Raw genomic sequence first — 21,362 nt, 5'->3', positions numbered from 1 at the left:
ATGACATTTAAAAAACATCAATTGTTGTGTGTAATAATGAAGATTACTGTTTGCAAGTGATCAGTAATTGTGCCTGAACTGATATGGAATGTTTAGTAACCATCGGTGTTAATGTATTATTTGGAAAAGGAAAGGGGGGCAGATAACATAAGATTTTTTTTCTTCTTTCTGCTCCTTTTCATTCATTTCTTGTGTGTCTGATGTTGTGAAACTGTCGATTTCTTTTTATGCTTTATGAATGAAATAAATAAATAATCATAATAATTATCTGAGCATCATTGTTTAACCACACCAGCCTCATTTGCAATGTCCACATAAGACAATATGAAAAAATACACAATTAAAAGAATAATTAAGTATGCCATTAAATAATGTAAAGCTACCGCCTTTCCGCTGTCTGTGTGTTTTTATTGTTTTTGTTTTTGTTTTTTTTGACCAGTAGATGGCAGATGTGTTCCTCCCTCCCCTCTCACCCGTCCCCTCACCTGGCCTTTTTTCAGTTTCACCTGATGAGCCTGACAATTATTTATTCTTTCACTTTCATTGTGCACTTCATGGTGACGGTGTTGTGGCATCATGAAATAATTGTATTATCATTACTGTGGGTACTGACAGAGGTGAAAGTAAGTCCGTACAGTTCAATGCTCCAGGAAACCTCCAGAATTCCCTCCCTGAGTGGCAGAGGCTGCACTAGCACTGCTTCGTGACTTCATGGTCCATGGCGTGTGTTCAGGTAGTGACCATTCAGATCAGAGAGAGACATTTTGAGTTTTAAACCAACTGGATTTCAGCATTGAAAGTGGAAACACAAATGAGAGACTGTTGTAAGGCTCATTCTGCTCTGACTGGATCATCATCTTGGAAACTAAAATGCAAAATTCTAACACTTATAACTTTGCCATAATGTCAATGCTTTTGTAACTGAAAATATGTCTGAACTGCATTTGCTACCAGTAAAATCTATAACTGATTGGAACATGTCTACCTCATATCTGGGGACACATACAGGTCATATTTATATATTCTTTAAAATCATAAATTATTTTTCACCAAGTTAAAATGTAGCAGTCACATTCTCTGTCCCACATAATCTACATATTACTCATCACATCTCTGTCCACTCTGCTCCTCTTTCTGAAATAAACATGAAACTTCACACAGTTTAAAAGTGAAGAGTGTACAGAAATACAACGCGCTGGCCACTAAATATGAACTTAGAACCAGAGCTGGGTCGTACTCAGGTACATTTTCTTGACTCACTTTTTAAAGAAATTGTACTTTTCTTGCAGAATACTTTTACTCCTAATTGAACTATATTTTTAATTGAAGTAACAGTACTTTTACTTGACTAAATGCTCTTCCCACTGAGAGTAAGTCTACAAGTGACAAAAGCTTTTTGCTGAAAATATGAAATGATTCGAACATTTGTGTTTTTGCACCGCTCTTTCATACGTCCTTTGAAAATACCAGATTTGATACATTATTATTATTATTATTATTATTATTATTATTATTATTATTTATTTTATTTTATTTATTTATTTTCTTAAACTGACATTTACTTAAAATTATGAATCACATATTATGTCCCAGCAATAACTCTCAGTTACTCTTGGACCACTAGTTATTGTATTTAATTTGAAGTAACATTACTCTTATTTAGTACTTTATACTGGTATGTGGGCATGTCAATTAAAAAGACCCAAGTTAATCACTTACTATTTTTAACAATTTGATAATAATTAGATTAAAAATGTTTCAGTTCCACAGTCTTATTTCATCATTCTGTAATTTATGACGTATGTTTCCAATTTTCTTTTCATTTTGACTCTTCATAAAATTTGTACAAACGTCTCTAGAAATGTTTTGGTCATTTTAAAGACCCAGCAGATGGCAGCATTGTCAAGTGTTTTGCATGTGGTGCTGTCTGAGGTTCTGAAATGACACTGGATTAACAGATTGAATAGATTTTTGTTTTTGTTTTTGTATTGATCAGCTTTCAAATTCCAACCATATTAAATGTTATGGCTTCAAAGTCATGAAGTGGAATTTTTTTAACAAGGTGAAATTTTTACTTATCTTGTAATAGCTATAGCTTTCCCCAAAACTACTAGTAGTATATAGTATTAGTTCTAGTAATAGTCTAATAGTAATAGTCTAATTCAAAATAGAATACATTTCATGTCTGTGTCAGTTGTCAACTAAATTAACTGAGAATTGTTCTGATTTAAATAGAAGATTTGGGTCAGTGTTACGTTTATATAGTTTATCTACATATGAGTAAAACTTATTTAGCTTTTCATCCTCATTATAATTTCTAGCACTTCAGCTTCATCAGTTGGTGTTGAGCTATCACACATCATCTCTTTCATCTTCCAGTCCAGCTGATGTGACTTGTTCAGTTCTGCTTCCTTCTGCTGGTGAGACTCATTCACCTCCACTCTTCCTCCACTCAAGCTGTGGTCACAACTGATACCAAAACCTGCATGAGAGCACACAACGATAGCACGTTTTTATACATTCACATTTCCATTGCCAATTATAAGCCGATTATAACTTCAGTTCTCAGATTGGCACGGTTAATGTATCAATCACGGAACTGATCAAAACTGTCTTTCAGCCAAGTTGTTGTGAAACTTTAACCCTCTCCAGGCCGGCGTTGCAGATTTGCAACAGCTAAATGCCAATTACCTACTTAGTCCACATCCATATTTTATGAGCCTTTTTTACTCAGGAGCCTTTTATCCAAGAATGGCTACACACAAACGGCCTGTCAGAAGTGTAAAGTACTTTTGTGCTTTACAATGGATAAAAATTGTTTCTTGGAGAACCACACGAAAAAGTGATGTTGTTCTGCCACTGTAAAGCTGTTACACTGTGCTTTTTGTTTTCATTGTTATGAAAGGTGGTATACAAATAAAGTTAGCGATCATATCATTCTCAGTATTCAGTGTTAATTTAACACACCAGACTAATGCTGCAAATCTGCAACATCCCAGAACACACTGGATGTGAAGGTCTCTCTGAAAAAAAAGTCAGGATTGTATATTATGATCATTTATGATCATAATTTATGATTTGTGATTGATGATGTATAATTTATAATTTATGATAATTTATGATTTATACATTTATGATCATGATCCCATATGATCATTTTCCCCAAATATCAGATTTTTCCTGTTACTAAAACTTAATTTGAGCCTGAGAGGGTTTTAACATTGTCCAAAAAAATATTTAACCTTCCGAGTATCAGATCTGTAATTTACAACAGCTCTGAATCAATATGTTAAAGTAAACAGCACACAGCAATAGTTACGATTTGACAAAAAAATATATATATATATATATGAAAACACACACATACTTCACATACTTTTTGTTATTTCATTTTGTTATTTCTTTTTGTTATTTTGTAATTTCTCCTTCTTTTAAAACATTATTTCTGTACATATTTCTGTCAGTAATTCACGGGAAAAGTATCAAATTGACACATCTATATTTTGTTTTCTTATAAATCACAGAGTCTGGCCACACCATGGCAATGTGCTCTTGCAAAAACTAAAGAGTCATCTTATCTTTTATTATCTTATTATCTGTTGGTGCAATAAACCATAGACAGAATTATGCAATATCAACTTCCAGATTCTTTTACAGTGAAATGTGTGGAGGTTTTTTATTCATCTGATTTAAATACAAACATCCTCATATTCACATTAGTTCAACATTTAAGCAAGTTCAAACAGCTGTATGTCCTAAAACTATCCATTTCCATTTAAAATGTTGTAAAGTTTTGACATAGTTTAGACCAGAGGTGTCAAACTCAAATTCACAGAGAACCAAAATTAAAAAATTGGGACTAAGTCGTGGGCCAAACTAAATATTTATTGAAAAATTTCAACAACATCTGCATGTTTTCTCTTCTTTCAAGATATATAATATTTTCTTATCCTTTTTGTATTAAAGTAAATGTTTAATAATAGTTTTGTTTCAACACAGAACAAACATAAAATAAAATAATAACACAATTTGAAATAAGTTTATCTGTAGCCAGGCAGCTCTAATACAGTGTCCAAATATAATTATATTGTGGGCCATATTTGGCCCTCAGGCCTGAGTCTGACATGTCTAAATTTTAGAGGTTTTGAAAATGTCAACAGAGTCCAGTTTTTCAGAGAGAAAAACTCAAACTCAACATACTGTATCTGAATCAGTGATCCACAAGTGTTAGAATCTTTTTTGATATTAACACCAAACAAAGTGATAATTAGAAAAACATGAAAACCTTTTATTTACACTTTAAATTACTGGTGTTTCACATGAAGATGAATCTGATATAGAGACAATGATGATTTATTTGTTTATTTATTAGTCATTTAAGTAAATGAAACAAGCATCAAATTAAGACAAAACAAGATAACATTCTTTCATGAGCATTTTATTTTTTAATGGCATGTTATATGTGCAAGCTGCTTTTACATTGTATGAATTCAGTGAGGACAGTAAACACCTGAACTCTGCCCACAACCACATTTCAGATAAAGCTGCTGGACTGAGCAGGACCTGGAGACGACTAAAAGGAGAGTGACAGGAGGATGGTCTGGAGGTGTAAGGAACACTGTGATTGGTCAAAGAGGTTTTCACACTTCAAACTCCGTCCCCCGCAGACAGCTGTTTGTAAATAAAAACACCTGGCTTTTGTGATGTCACCAACTACTGGAAACTGCAGATGCCACAGAAAGCAGCACACACTTAGATTTAGGCATTTTTGACCAGAAAGCTGCAAATCTATCTAGCTGTTTTTTCAGTGTAAAAACAAGAAAATTTGGTTTGTTTAAAAAATTAGATCTGGTTCCAGCTGTTTCCAGCAAGGAACCGTTCAAAAGAGCCGATTCATTCATGATTGGCTCTTCCCAAACACCCAGAAAAAAATTTAACAATCCTGTCTTTTAAGGCTCTGAAGCAGCCTGGTCTAGGTGTAGCTACTGTGCAGTTGAGGTTACTCTGGCTCCCTGTGCTCTTCAGAACAAAGATCTTTCTACAGTTTTTCAACTTTCCATAGTCTTTACCCTCCACAATTTGAGTGATTTTGAACATCTCATAGGGAGGAATTAACACCTCGTCCTCATTAGGAATGGACGAATAGTCTTTGATGGAAGCGCCTAAACAGGTCTTAATTTGAAAGCAAGTGATGGTACCAAAACTTATCAGATTGGGATTGAATGAAGTGGAGGTGAATTGACCAAATCGTATTTCTTGGTTGAGTTTACCTGTAAATGTCAATCTGGGGCTTCTCCTGTAGGTGGTCTGGCATGTTTTGGCACTATTAAGTTTCTGTATAGCAGTAGTCAGCCAGTAGTGTAAAGCGTGGTATTTGAATTTATCAGTGCCATATTTGGCTGCACTGTCTCGAACCGCTACATTAAGGGGTTTGTAGACCTTAGGGGCCTCTTCAGTGTAGACCAACAACGCTTGGATCTGCTTTTTGGTCAGTGTCTTGTGGCTTTTTTCATATTCTGTAGTTGCATTTTTTTCTTTATTCTCCCAGGCACTTTTGAATAACGTATTATTCTTCATCTCTCTGGGGAAGTATACATTCTTCACCTTTTTAGCCATTTCCTTACTGCAGTCGTCGTACATGTCGTCAACCGATTTGTCCATCATACTCAGGGGAATTTTGACAGACTCCTGGACAATTTAAGAGGAAAAAGAAGAAAGGAACTGTGTGTAAGATTTAGATTTTAAATCCCATAAACACGGCCTAAGTATATTTGAACATGTCTATGAGGCAGATGTGTTCAAATCAAAAATGACTTTTACTGGTACCAATTATAATGCCGATTAATTATAAATTACACAAAAAAACATGTTGTGTTTGCAGTTTCAAAGTTGAAATCCAGTTGTTTTAAATCTAAAATGCGTCTCTCTGATCTGAACGGTCACTACCTAAACCCCAGCACTGCAGCCTCTGCAGCTCAGTGTATGTGTCCATATACTGACAATGAGGAGAACTTGTATGTGTCCTCAATCTGCAGATTAAAGCCCAGGTTCAGTTGTGTTCAGTTCAAACTGTAAGACTGCAGGCAACATACAGTTTCTTTAAATAAAAGTATAGAACGGAGGATTTGGGTTGGTAATTGTTTGGACTCTTAGATAATTTTAGAAAGAAATAAAATATTATCCTTAAACCAAGACTTATTTCACAATAATCTGAATAAAAATCCTTACCGCTGGAAAAGAAGTCATCACCAGACAAAGCATCAAAGCCAGCACTGTGGTCTCCATGTCTGTGAACTAAAGCACAAAGAATAATGTAAAACAACATATCTGGGTTATAGAGTAAACTTGCTGCTGTTACCTCAGGTCGAGTCGGGTCTCTGTCTGCAGGTGAGTGCAGCTCCGCTCTTAAATAGTTGGACTTTTTCTGTTTTCAGCATTTCCTTATTTGTTGAACAGGAACAAAGAATGACATAATTGTTTTCAGAGCATCAGTGTTTAACCACATTATTTACAATGTCCACATCACAAACATCAGCCTTACATTTTAAGAGCTTATTTATATGGAGCTCAACATTGTAAAATTGTCTTTCTCCACAGACATTTTGAAAAAGAACACAAAGTACACAACACAAGTAGCAACTGAAAGTATAGACACCTCTGGTGTAATTAACGGGCCTGTCCCGCCGGCACGAGGCCTTGGGGGAGACCCAGGACACACCGGAGGAACTCTGGCTGTTTCATAATTCCCAGGATCCTCTGCTTTTGAACCACGTCGGAGAAATCCACATAATCAGAGTTCTACTAAGTGATGTTCCAATTCCCCCAGAGCCCTCACACCCTCATCTTTTAGGATGTGCATTTATTTATTTAATGATCTGCCTGAATCACTCAAGAACATGGATTCATTGAGACATTGATGATTCGTTCAGCTTTCATTATTCACGTGTTTAATGCATGTTGACACATAAAGACTCTCCTGAACACTTTTCACGTGTAGAAGCATTGATGTTTTTCGCATTTGGAGGAATGATCCTGGGGATTGGGAAACACCCCGTGTCTCTCGGCTGGTCTGGGAACGCCTCAGTTTTCCACTAGAAGAGCTGGAGGAAGTGTGTGTGAAATGTGTGGGGGTGTTTCTCAATTCCTAGGATCCTTCCTTGAAAGACCACTTTATTACAGTCCTCTGAAGTCAGTTCCTCCGAAGTAGAACCAAGTGTCTGGGAGCACATTTGGAACAGGCTCCAGAGGGAGCGACTGCGCCATGTCACGTGACTGGATCAAAAGCAAGAAAACCCTGAGTTTTAATAAACATTAATACTTTTTTTTTTTTTTATTAATACTACAAATGAAAAGTGTTCACAAATGTCTTTATGCATCACTATCAATTATTAAAAGATTAAAGGCAAAGTAAATCATCTGTTATTGAGTGATTCAGGCTGATAATAAATAAATAAATAAATGCACAGCCTAAAACATCGTCAGATGACCATTTGGTCCCCAGTCCTGTTCTTAAAAAGATTCTGCTCACTTTGCTACAATTAGAAATTGATAATAGTGTTACATGAAGCAATGTGGCTAAAATAGCAGAATATTTCCTTTTTTTTTATTGTGTAATGATATTTATTTTTATTTAAATGAAAAAATGAAAGTTGTAGTGCATTGTGGGCAATTTCAAGCACTCCAAGTGGGCCAAGGATCCACAGGTGCATGCTGGGTACATGAGCCAAATGGAGGTCAAGTGCGGAGGGCATGAGGGCTTTGGGGGAACTTCAACACCGTTGATGACACACTCTAACAAATGTCTGTAGTTTCTACAGTGACTTTTACAAATGCTTCTTGCTTTCACAAATTACATGTCATAACTGTAGATTGCAATGCATTGTGGGACAAAAAAAATATTACAGTTAGTAAGAAATTTTTCTACAACAGCCTATTGTAAATTAAAATTAGTTTGTGCTTTACTGTAGATGGGAGGATATTACATGTAAATGTTGTATTTTCAAATGTTTCTACACCACACACATTCAGTTAAGAAGAGCAGAGACAAAGAGGAGCTCATCGGGATAATGCACTGGTCCATCCACTCCACAAAAGAGTAAGTAACCTGTTGTTTTGTTGTTGTTTGTTTGTTTGTTTTTAAGTTATTTTAATATTTTTCCCCCGTTGTAATACAGTATGTAGGATAGCTTATTTGTTTGTTTCTGTGTCTGTGTAAGAAGTCTCGCACTTAGACGTAAACGTAGCCTATTAAACGTAACAGAACCGCGCTGTTATCTGTGCTCACGCATGCGCATTTAGACCGGTATAGGCTTGTTTACATGAGCACGTGAGGAAAATGGCCGACTCCCTCGAGCCCGGTGCTGCTCATCTCCGAGCTGCTGCTGCGCGCGAGGCACCGCGGTGTCGGTGATCCGAGCTGAACCGGACGGACCCGGGTCCAGACGAGGCCGCGCCGCGGTAACACTGCGACACATGAACACTCCGGTAGAGCGGGTGTGGCGACACGAGAGGCCGCGGTGAACCGAGGAGAGCGCGGAATGATACGACAGTGTGCGGGAACAACACAGACACCGGCCGCAGCGTCGTAAAACTCCGGGAGAACAGGAGTTTGTGGGGCGTATCGCACTAGAGTCAGTAGTTATCAGAGGTGATCGGGCTGAGCCGCTGTTTTACATGTGAACAGTGAATGCGGGCACTGGTTCAGAACATGTGTCATGGAGGGAAAGAGGTGTGTGCGGGGCGGGGCCGCGGACACACCGGAGCAGGCAGGAGGAGCAGTGGAGCAGTGCACACGTGATGTGTTTCAAAGAAATCTATGTCAGTCTATTAATGTTTTGAATATGTTTAGGCGTGTTTACTGTGAGTGTGAGCTACAAAAGCATATTGCCAGTTCAGGCTTTACACATCTATGTTTGATACAAATGTGAATGTGTTTGTTCAGGTGAAGTTGTCAGTGCAGTTGGCCTACACCAGGTTGGTGGACTGAAGAGAGAAGACCAGGTCCAGGTCTTATCTCACCATGAACTGAGCTGGCTCATCAGCACGGATATAAAAGTCCACTGTGCACTGGAGTAAAGTAAAGGTAGGCTTGTGATTAAATTAAAGAATTGGCCAAACATGTCAAAAAACATGGAACACCATGTTTAATAAAAAATATGTATTTATTTGTTTAGGTGTCACCAGACCAGGTGGACACTGGAGACTGAGGACCTCACCTCTGTAGCTGTCTGTTTTTCACTAGAAGCCTCCTGCACACTGGACTGGTGAACATGTCATTCATGTACACACTTAGTGGTGGGATGTTGAGGTCATTATAATAACATTAAGCACAGATGTTTTCTGTCACTCCTCTCAGTGTAAATATTAAAGGTGTATTCTAATAATAAAATGTGATGGTTTGTGTTTAGGTCTCCTGGTTTATACTGAGCACTGATCAGTTAAGATCAGGTCACATTCCAGCTCTGTGTCTGAGCTCAACTCACTTCTTCACTGCATCCACTGCACTTCACAGGTGAGCATTTCTGCATGACATTAGAATAATACAGACTGCTGTTACCTCCTTTGATTCCTGTGTGTTTTGTGATTGCAGATGTTTCATGAGGTGAACACAGACAGGACTACAGATCTAGAAGGAGCCTAAAGGACTTGAGTGCAGCTCACACAGAGCTGAAGGATCCTCACGTCTCTTCTCTTCAGGCTCTTTATGGACTTTATACATCAGCTCATGTCCAACTGTCGATTACATGTGTTAAATATTTTGTTACATCTTTTGTTTACATATTTTAATGTGTATTTGTGTTAACTGTTTTTTTAAAATAAATGTTTGAATGCATTTTAGCTCTGAGTCTATTCTTATGACAATACATTGATTAGCTGTATTTTTTTTATTACAGGGAATTACTGGCAACAAAATTGCCAGGTAATACTTGTAAATATGATTTACAGTAATTTACTGAAATAATAACAATAAACACCTGGCAACAAAATTGCCAGGTAATACTTGTAAATGTGGTATACAAGGTTTTGCTGTAAGCTGCTGAGCAATTATTTACTGTAAACTTCAAACCAATGAATAACTGTAAAAATTCCCCAACAAAAACCTGTAAAGTGTTCCCAGCTCTTACCTGTAAATACAATTTACAGTAATTTACTGAAATAATACAATAAACACCTGGCAACAGAATTGCCAGGTGTTTATTGTCAAATTTACAGGACATTTGTTACAGTGCAGGAAGTGGTTCAGAGGTTGAGAAACCGGGCGATTGGGAGACACCTTGGGCCTCTGCTCAGACTCTTTACTTGTAGATCTCAGGATTTGAAAAAAAAGTTAAGACAATTCAAGAATTATGAGTAAACTGGTCCTCTTTTTTGTTTTTTGTACTTGGAGAAAACACAGTAGTTCCACCTTCTGCATTAAACAGTAACAGAGAGCGACTTCATTGTTATTAGAGCATGTTTAAACACCCTTTTATTCACTCATGCAGTTTATAAAGCAGTTTTGATGGTACGAGGACAATAGATGGAAAGATGGAGAGACTGTGATGCAGTCATGTCTAATGGCCAATGATATGGTCGTGTTTTTGAATCGAGAGGTCTTCAGTCGATCTTCTGTCAGTAAAAGCTTGTGGAGCAAACAGAAGACTTCTTCTATTTATTCAACTTCCTTATTTCCTCCTTAAATATCTAAGAGGGATATGATCAACTTTCCAATTCAAACCATATTAAATGTTATAGCTTCAAAATCATGAAGTGGAGAATAATTTAACAAGGTGAGATCTACTTATCTTGTAATAGCTATAGTTTACCCAAATACTAGGGTTGTCCCGATCCGATCACGTGACTCCAGACTCGATTCAGACTCAGATGTTATGTTCCGTTATGTTCCAATCCCCCCCCCAACAAAATAAACTGAGAATTGTTCTGATTAAAATATAAGCGCTTTGGGTCAGTTTCACTTTAAAAATATAAAAAAATTAAAACATTTATTTCTATAGAAAAACAAAGACAAAATATATTAAACCTAGCATACACAGGAACTTAAAAACTAGTTCATTTTAACCAGTCCAGAGTAATTCTTCACTTTCCTTATGCACCAACTGTCCTTATTATTCACTGTGTTCAGTTTTTCAGAGATTAGCAGAGTTTACTGTGAAGTTGACAACAATTACTTTGACTATCAAATGATAAAACACTTTATAATTTGATGCAGACAGAACACAGTGGGAATTATTCCTCTAGAGCTGCTGATAAACCACAGAGTCTGGCCACACCATGACTATGTCCTCTCACAAAGAGTAACAGCTTTTACACTGTCATCTTTCCTCTGTTGGTGCAACAAACCATAAACAGAATTATGCAATATCAACTTCCAAATTCTATTGCAGAAAAATGTGTGGAGGTTTTTATTATTTTAATATTTGTTTTTTTTTTAAAATGTTGTCACTGTTATGACTCCATAAAAAGGTTGGTAGAGGAGTCTAACATTGTATTCATTACTTTGTATTCATATTACATATAGGTGAAAAACACAAGTATTAGAGCAATCGTAATATTTATAAAAATCCAAACATTAAATAATGCAAACGTGGTATTTTTAAAGGTCAGTGAAATGAAGATCTCAATTATGTTCGAAGCAGCAGATCAAGAAACACAAATTTTTAGAAGCTTTATGTTGACAGTATTCAATGAAGTATGTCACATTTTGTCAAAAATGTTTATATTAAAATCATGTTTTTCTTGTTTTCATTGAACACAAGAATACAGAAAAACATGTGTCCTTCCTCTGAGTGAGCTGCATCTCCACAAACCTGACTCTTATTTGACCTGGAGGAAGGCCTCCTCCTGGTTGTTTCCAATCATACAAACACCTCACCTTCACTTTAGTGTTCCAACATGCCCAACTAGAGTGTTTGAGCTTGAGAGTTGGAATATATGCACAGCACCACCACCGGACAGGAGAGCACCTTTGTCTATAACTGAATTACTGCTGTATTATTGTGATTATGATTATGCATCATTGTTGCGGCTGTATTTATGTCTCTATCTGTCTGGGTGCTGAGCGGCTGAAGGCTCGAGCTCCCTTTGTGCTGAGTCTGAGCGAGGGAGAGGAGCAGAGCAGCAGATGAAGAGCACAGAGAGTGGAACGAATGTGAGGCTCAGTCAGGTTGAAGATGTTTGGAGAGGCAAAGTTATTTGTAGTTCTTTGTAGGACATGAGGAAGAGTTCTGGATCTGTGATCTGAGGACTTTGTGCAGGTGATGATTCAAGTGGGAGAAATCTGGACGTGCTGAAGGAGGTGGAGAAGTTTCTGACACAGAAGACCAAGAACATATCATGGTCCTATCGCTTTCTTTTGGAGAATTTATCTGGATAGATTGGAGACGTGTTACACCATACGATATTATATTAATTAAGATGTGGTTTAAACAGAGATTGATACAGAGTTATAAGAGCTTCAAGAGAGAGATAGGGTCTATTTTTGTAAAACAACTCAACATATTTTGATAATTATTAATGACTAAATGAACGAAACATAATGGGTTTTATTCATATTTAGAGATTATTTATTGCATTTAAACCAGATGTCTTCTTTAGTAAGTTCTTCATTAACTATACTTATGAAATATATATATATTTCTGCCAGTAATTCATGTGAAAAGTATCAAATTGACATATCTATATTTTGTTTTCTTATAAACCACAGAGTTGGGCCACACCATGACTATGTGCTCTTGCAAAGAGTAACAGCATTTACACTGTCATCTTTCCTCTGTTGGTGCAACAAACCATAAACAGAATTATGCAATGTCAACTTCCAGATTCTGTTGCCGTGAAATGTGTGGAGGTTTTAATTCTTTTATTCTTCTAATAATTTATTGATTTATTATTATTATTATTATTATTATTATTATTATTATTATTATTATTTATTTATTTATTTTTTCATGCTGTTACTGTTATGGTTCCATAAACAGGCTGGTAGAATAGCCCAAAGCTTTATTCATTACTTTGAATTACTCTAGTAATTATAGGAGTCAACTGGATTTAATATCTAATTTATAAAAATCCAACTATTAAATAATGCAAACATGTAGTATTTTTAAAGGTCAGTGAAATGAAAATCTCAATTTTGTTTGAAGCAGCAGATCTAAAAAAGAAATGTTCTTCCTCTGAGTGGGCTGCATCTCCACAGATCTGACTCTTATTTGGTCTGAGAAAGGCCTCCTCCTGCTTGTTTGGTACAAACACATCTCGAGAAATGTTTTGATCATTTTAAAGACCCAGCAGATGGCAGCATTGTCAAGTGTTTTGCATGTGGCGCTGTCTGAGGTTCTGAAATGACACTGGATGAACAGATTGAATAGATTTTTTGCAGTGAAATGTGTGGAGGTTTTTATTCTTTTTATATTTGTTTTTAAAAATCCTGTCACTGTTATGGCTCCATAAACAGGTTGGTAGAGGAGCCCAACGTTTTATTCTTTACTTTGAATTCATATTACTCTAATAGTAGGCATATAAGTAGGGGAAAAACACTAAGTATTAGAGATTTATAAAAATCTAAACATTAAATTATATATAGTTCATGTTTTTCTTATTTTAATTGAACATAAGAACAGAAACATGTGTCCTTCCTCTGAGTGGGCTGCATCTCCACAAACCTGTCTCTTTGGCCTCCTCCTTGTTTCCAATCATATAAACATCCTCACCTTCGCATTAGTGTTCCAACATGCCCAACGGAAGCAGGACCAAGCTTGAGTTTGAGAGCTGGAATATATGCACAGCACCATCACCGGACAGGAGAGCACCTTTGGGGACAGACTGTTGTCCCTGTCCTGCTTCATGGAAACAGTCTGGAAGCGGTTTGTTAGACAGATCATACAGTCATACAACACATGTCCATAAATGAATTACTGCTGCATTATCATGATTACGTATGATTGTTGTGGTTGTGTTTATGTCTCTATCAGCGTTTCAGGTTCATGCAGCTAAAACCTGGAACAGTCTTCCTGAACATGTGAGACAGGCCTCTTCTGTGACGCTGTTTAAATCCAGACTCAAAACATTTCTGTTTGACTGTGCATATGACTGAAAGGTTTTCATTCCGCACTCTTCTCTCCAATTTATGTCTCTCTTTTTTAATTTTAATCTTCATGATTATTTATGTTTTGATTTGCTTTTATTATGATTTTAATGTATTTCTTATTCTGTAAAGCACTTTGAATTACTTTGTGTACGAATTGTGCTATACAAATAAACTTGCCTTGCCTTGCCTTGCCTATCTGTCGATATGAAGAGGGAGCGTGTTCCAGAGTCTGGGTGCTGAGCGACTGAAGGCTCAACCTCCCGTTGTGCCAAGTCTGAGCGAGGGAGAGTAGCAGAACAGTAGATGAAGAGCACAGAGAGTGGGACGAGTGTGAGGCTTAGTCAGGTTGAAGATGTTTGGAGAGGCAAACTTATTTTGTAGTTCTTTGTAGGACATGAGGAAGAGGACGTGCTGAAGGAGGTGGAGCGTTTCTGACATAGAAGACCAAGAACATATCATGGTTGTGTCAGTTTCTTTTGGAGAATTTATCTAGATAGATTGGAGACACGTTACACTATAGGATATTACAGTAATTAAGATGTGGTTCAAACAGAGATTGATACAGAGCTTCAAAATGGTGTCTGTTTTTGTAAAACAACTCCACATAGTTTGATAATTACATTTTGGACAGTTAGTCCAAAATTCTGCTGTGTGCCTTTTAACTGGTACCAGATTTTAGCATCTTTGCGCTGGCTTCTGATTTGTTTTAGAATTGATTTTAAGATTTTATTCCTTGTTTTTAAAGCTTTGAATGGACTGGCCCCACAGTACATCTCGGACCTCATCCAAATTCACTCCCCCGCGTGCGCTCAGAAGACCGAGGGCCAGCTCCAGCTCGTGGTGCCTAAAATGAGACTTAAAACCAGAGGGGACAGGGCTTTCTCTGTGGTCAGCCCTAAGCTCTTGAACACTCTGATTAACAAATCGAATAGATATTTTTTTTTGTTTGTTTGTTTTTGTGTTGATCAAGTTTCAAATTCAAAACATATTAAATGTTATGGCTTCAAAATCATGAATTGGGAAATAACTACCTTTACTTACCTTGTAATAGCTATAACTTACCCAGATACTAAAGGTCTAATTAAAGGCACTGTGCCTGATATTTACGGACATGAAAAAACATGAAAAACAGAACTAGTTAATTTTAACCAATCCAGAGTTATTTTCTTACTTTCCTTATGCACCAACTACCCTAATTATTCAACGTGACGAGTTTTTCAATTATTCCTCTAGAGCTGCTTATAAACCACAGAGTGGCCATACCATGACTATGTGCTCTTACAAAGAGTAACCAGCTTTTACCCTGTCATCCTTCCTCTGTTGGTGCAATAAACCATTGACAGAATTATGCAATATCAACTTCCAGATTTTATTACAGTGAAATATGTGAAGGTTTTTATTTTTTATATATTTGTTTTTTAAAATGTTGTCACTGTTACGGCTCCATAAACAGGTTGGGAGAAATACCCTCCTCCTGCTTGTTTCCATGGAAATGTTCCTTTGGCAATAATCTTCCACAGTTTAGTTTTAGTTTTAGTTTATTAGTTTTCGTTTATTAGTTTTCATTTTAGTTTATTGACCATGATCATATTCTGTGCACATGCACAAGTAAAAATACAAGGTAAACACAAACATCCTCACGTTCACATTAGTGTTTCAACATGACAGGACCAAGTCTGACCTTATTTAATCCCCTACTATTTAAGCAACCTCAAACAACAGTATGTCTTAAAACTATCCATTTCCATTTAAAATGTTCCAAAGTTTTGACATAGTTTAGACCAGAGGTGTCAAACTCAAATTCACAGAGGACCAAAGTTAAAAACTGGGAGTAAGTCGTGTAATATAAAATAATAACACAATTGTAAATAAATCATGTCTCTATAGTCTATCTGTAGTCGACGGGCAGCTCTAATACACATTTAATATGATCTCATGGGCTAAATATAATTATATTGTGGGCTATATTTGGCCCTCAGACCTGAGTCTGACATGTCTAAACTTTAGACATTTTGAAAATGTCTAAAGTTTAGAGAGTTTAGAGTCCAGTTTTTCAGAGAGAAAAACTCAAACTCATCATATCTTAATCAGTGATCCACAAGTGTTAGAAGCTCCATGTATATTAACACCAAACAAAGACTAAACTAAACATGAAAACCTTTCATTTACACTTTAAATTAAAATTAATTAATTAATAATTTAATTTAAAATCCGGTGTTTCACATGGAGATGAATCTGATATGGAGACAATGATGATTTATTTGTTTATTTATTAGTTATTTAAGTAAATGAAACAGGCATCAAATTAAGACAAAACAAGATAACATTCTTTCATGAGCATTTTATTTTTTTATGGCATGTTATATGTGCAAGCTGCTCTTACATTGTATGAATTCAGTGAGGACAGTTTAAGTGGAACTAAACACCTAAACTCTGCCCACAACCACATTTGAGATAAAGCTGCTAGACTGAGCAGGACCTGGAGACGACTAAAAGAGACAGTGAGATCTGGAGGTATAAGGAACAGTGTGTTTGGTCAAACAGATATTCACACTTCAAACATCCGCAGTGTAAAAATGCATTCAAATTAAAAAGAAAAAGATTTGGTTCTTTTAAAAAATTAGATCCGGTTCCAGCTGTTCACAGTAAGGAACTGTTGAAATGAGCCGATTCATTCACATACTCTGTCACTTCACGAGCACCCAGAAAATGCCTTACCAATCATGGCTTTTATGGCTTTGTAGCAGCCTTGCTTTGGTGGCTTTGGTGGAGCCGTCGCGCAGTTGAGTTTACTCTCGCTCCCTGCGTTCTTCAGAACAAAGATCTGTTTACAGTACTTCGGATCGCTACCCTCCTCAATATGAGTGATCTTGAACGTCTCATAGGGAGGGATTAGCACCTCATCCTCATTTCTATTTACCGAATATTTTTTGATGGGCGCGCCTAAGCAGGTTTCAATGTGAAAGCAAGTCTGTGTACCGAAGTGTACCAGATTGGGATTGGTTGAAGTGGAGGTAAAATAACCGAATCGGATGACTTGGTTGAGTTGACCTGTAAATGTTTGTTTGCTTCTGTGGTAGGTGGTATAACACGTTTTGGCAATGTTAAGTGTCTGTAAAGCAGTAGTCAGCCAGTAGTGTAAAGCGTGGTATTTGAAGCTGTTAGTTTTATAATAGGCTGCACTCTCTCGAACTGCTTTATTAAAGGGTTGATAGACCTTAGGGACATCCCCAGTGTAGATGCACAAAGCATGGATCTGGTCTTTGGTCAGTGCAGTGTTGTCTCTTGTGTTATATTTTATTTCTGCACAGGACTCTTTATCCTTCCACGCATCTTTGAATAACTTATTATTATTCATCTCTCTGGGGAAGTATTCATTCTTGACCTTTTCAGCCGTCGCCTCGCTGCAGCCGTCGTACATGTCGTCAACCGATTGCTCCATCATACTCAGGGGAATTTTCTAAAAGACAAACATGACCGGTCAAGAGTTTGAACACACTTGAACCTCATTTTCATAACTATTCAGATTGTGGATTCTCACTGAAAGCAGAGGTCATTGTTTTGAAAGTCTCGAGAATCCGTGTATCGTTCGTTTATTCATTTTTCAATATAAAACCAAATGTAAGAAAATGAAAAAACAACTGTTTTCTTCATTATTTGTCTCCAAAACCAAAGTGAAAAAACAGATAATGATTCTTTTTTTCTGTTTTTGATTTTATGTTTAAATGAATAATTGAAAAAACAAATAACAGCCGTTTCCCGTTTCCGTGACTTAAACTGCAATGCTGGATGAATCAGGACTGAATCAGGACTAAACCAGGACTAAACCATTTTTTAGTCCTGGTGTGGTCCTGGTGTGGTCCTGGTGTGGTCCTGGTGTGGTCCTGGTCTCAGTCCCGGGCTGGTCCCGGTCTGGTCCCGGTCTGGTCCCAGTCTGGTCCCAGTCTGGTCCTGGTCTGGTCCCAGCCTGGTCCCAGCCTGGTCCCGGTCTCAGTCCTGGTCTGGTCCCAGTCTCAGTCCCAGTCTGATCCTGGTCCGGACCCGGTCTGATCCCGGTTTCAGTCCTGGTCTGGTCCCAGTCTGGTTCTGGTCTGGTCCCACCCTGGTCCCAGCCTGGTCCCCGGCTCAGTCCTGATCTGGTCACGGTCTGGTCCCAGTCTGGTCCCAGCCTTGGTCCTGGTCACAGTCCCAGTCTGGTCCAGGTCTTAGTCCCAGTCTCAGTCCTGGTCCTGTTCCTGGTGTCAATCCTGGTCTCAGTCCTTGTCTGGTCCCAATTAAGGTCGTTTTCACACCGCTAGTTCGATTATTTGGTCCGCACCAGGCAATAAAATTGTTATTATGTAGCAAATACACTCCAGTGTGGTCCGCGTTCACACCGGCAAACGAACCAAAATTGGTTCGGTTGACGTGTCTCTGTTTCCCGGTAAAACAGCGATACTCCAGTTACCAACACCGATGTTCCTGTTAAAACCACGGGCCGTCCTCATCTCAAATTATCATCATGAACTCATAAAACAGCAACATGTAGAACTTTGTACAAACTCACCACACATCAGTCCTGAGTTCGGGTAACAGCAACAGTAGCGCGCAGCTCCTCAGGACGGGGCTGGGGTTTGGTCCTTGGTCTTCTGCGCGTTGGTCAGATGGTCCGGAGGCTCTGTCCTTCATGTGCTGGTTCCAAACGGTGGCGAGCAAGACCAGTGCTTGATGGACTGGGTCTAAGCGGGAACGTTCCGTCATCTGCGCGCTGGTTCTGTGTGGGGAAAGTGAGAATGCGCTGTGGACTACCTACAGGTCTGTGCGGGCTACTCCGGTCCTCCGCGCTCAAGAACCGCGGCTGGTTCCGAGGTAATGCAGCATCCGGACAGAAGCGTGAATCCAGTTTGGTTTGTTATATGTTGTTCTGAGCGTCCGTCCTTGGCGCATTTGGTTCTTCCCGGGGAAAGCGCTTCCTCAGGTCGAGGCTCCCCGCTCCAGCTCCTCTGAGCCCGGCCTGAACAGGAGCTGCCCCCGCTGGTTCGGGACTATGGTTTGGATCTAGTCCGACTGTATTTCTCACACTAGGCTAAAAACAGGTTAAGTTATATCAATTAAATAGGCTATTGCCTATTGCCATGAGATTATTTGGTAAATTAAAGCCTAAAATAACAAATGCTGGTTGCTACGTGAACACGGGGAACACCGGGGCTTCTCTTTTTGACTCACTCTGGAGCCACACGTTCGCACACTGATACTTGCTCTGATCTTCATGTGTTACATTCTCTGTATTGGCCATTGTTGGTAAAATGATTCGAAAATGAATCGCGTCTGCGTCTGGACAACAATCTGTTACTGCGCTGGAGTCGTACAGCGCGTCACTTCAGGCAGAGGAGACGCGTGTCCCTCCCATGATGCATTTCGAATAGTCCGTTTGTCCATACTGTCTATGGCTTGGACCCGGGTTCGCGTTCACACCAGAGGAACCGCACCAAAGTTGGTCATTTGGTGGATTCAAGCGAACTGAGACCACCTCTTTTTTGCGGTCTCGGTCCGCTTGATTTGGTTCGGGTCCGAGTCCGATTGACGCTTTCACACCAACGCAAACGAACCGAACTAACCACTTTTGGTTCGAATGGACCGTTTGGTGCGCACCAAATACTGTCGGTGTGAAAACACCCTAAGTCCTGGTCTCAGTCCCGGTCTGGTTCCGGTCTGGTCCTTGATCTGTTTCAGTCCTGGTTTAGTCCTGGTTCAGTCCCGATTCAATCCTGGTTCAGCTAAGCGTCTCAGTTTAAGTCACGGAAACAGGAAATGGCCGTTATCCATTTTTTTTTCAGTTAAACACAAAATCAAAAACTGAAAAAAGGAATCCTTATCCGTTTTTCTTTTTGGTTTTGGAGACAAATAATGAAGAAAATTGTTTTTTCGTTTTCTTATTTTTGGTTTTATTTTGAAAAATGAACAAATGACACACGGATTGTTGATGCTTTGAGGATTTGAGTATAAACTGTGTTATTTCACTGCGTTGTATATTTGATGTCTTTCCTATCTAATCTAAAATCTACAAAGTTGTAAACATAAAAAAAAAAACATTGAGAAGATCAGTCCAAACCATGTAATTATGCAAAATTCAAGACAAATATCTAAAATCTCTCACCCCTTTAACTCTCTCCACGGGTAGAACAGTGATGGCCACAAGACAAAACATCAAAAACATCACTGTGGTCTTCATGTCTGTGGACTAAAGCAGAAAAAATAAATATGGGTAAAAACAAGACTGAGTTATAGAGTAAACTTGGTGCTCTTACTTCAGGTCCAGTCCAGTCTCTGTGTGCAGGACCATCACTGCTCTGCTCTTAAATAGATGAGCTCTCCCTGCTCCTGTCATGTCAGGTTCTTCTTTTTTGTTCCTCCCTAAAAAAACTAAAAAAAACAAGTCTAATGCCACTTCTCTCTGTCACAATAACAAGTCTGCTAAAGAAAATGTAGAGAAGTGGAAAAAAATATGCCATAACTCTAACACAGGATTCTAAAAACAATTCTAAATTTACAAAATTGTAAGAAAAAAATAATCTCTAGTAAAACAAAAATGAGAATGAAAGAGTTATTTATATCTAAAGGCGTTATATTCATCTGTCTACAGCTCAAATCTTATTAAAGGGCCTATGTTAGTCTGTGTTATTTTCTGATCATCACAAACAAACGTGGAACTTAGCTTTTTTCATTCATAGATGTTTAACACTGAAATCTAAGTGCAGAAAAATGACAAAAAGTGACAGAAATACCTTCAAACATTATTGCTCCAACTGTTAGTATTTATTATTTATTGAATGATTCATTGATACGGTAAATTATCCTGACAGACCATTTACATTTAAGCAGTAAAAAAATAATAACTAAACCTGTAGTCACACAAAATATAAGATACAAGACGTTCAGAATCAAGGATCTGCTAGGAGCTTACTACTTAGTGCCATCTTTAAATGTCAGTATTCTACTTAATCATATATATTTTTTTGTTTTTTTAGAAGTTTGAAACACACACAGTGGATGTGTTTTGTGTTAAGAAGGCCCAGAGGTCTGTTGACTGGTACAGTATATGCACCGTCAGGTTCTGAACTGAAGCTGAATATTAGTGTGTTTTCAACTTTATAAATACAACTGCTTAAAATGAGTTTGTTTTTTTTTCATTCTGCACTCTTTTCTCTAATTTAATCTCTCTTTTTAATTTTATAATGATTATTTATATTTAATCACTTTTAAGCACTTTGAATTACTTTGTTTACGAATTGTGCATTAC

General features: G+C 37.8%; 2 protein-coding genes across 2 annotated transcripts; both read right to left on the bottom strand.

The window, feature by feature from the left end:
• Positions 1-2,291: 2,291 nt before the first annotated feature.
• Positions 2,292-8,474, bottom strand: LOC110164463 (ecto-ADP-ribosyltransferase 5-like). Its single transcript, XM_055156810.1, has 4 exons — positions 8,319-8,474; positions 6,229-6,294; positions 5,004-5,688; positions 2,292-2,482 (listed from the first exon to the last, which is right to left on the bottom strand). The coding sequence occupies exons 1-4, from the start codon at positions 8,472-8,474 to the stop codon at positions 2,292-2,294; spliced, it is 1,098 nt and encodes a 365-aa protein (XP_055012785.1).
• Positions 8,475-16,445: 7,971 nt separating this feature from the next.
• Positions 16,446-20,402, bottom strand: LOC110164472 (erythroblast NAD(P)(+)--arginine ADP-ribosyltransferase-like). Its single transcript, XM_020929511.2, has 3 exons — positions 20,371-20,402; positions 20,220-20,303; positions 16,446-17,543 (listed from the first exon to the last, which is right to left on the bottom strand). Exons 2-3 carry the CDS (start codon positions 20,292-20,294, stop codon positions 16,776-16,778), a joined length of 843 nt encoding a protein of 280 aa, XP_020785170.2. The 5' UTR covers positions 20,295-20,303; positions 20,371-20,402; the 3' UTR covers positions 16,446-16,775.
• Between the last annotated feature and the right edge of the window lie 960 nt (positions 20,403-21,362).

Source organism: Boleophthalmus pectinirostris, unplaced genomic scaffold (assembly GCF_026225935.1).
Source record: "Boleophthalmus pectinirostris isolate CB_2022bp ecotype Guang Dong unplaced genomic scaffold, ASM2622593v1 HiC_scaffold_20, whole genome shotgun sequence".
NCBI lineage: Eukaryota > Metazoa > Chordata > Actinopteri > Gobiiformes > Gobiidae > Boleophthalmus > Boleophthalmus pectinirostris.
Note: the sequence above shows the minus strand (reverse complement) of the source record. Positions and strands in the feature narration are given on the sequence as shown.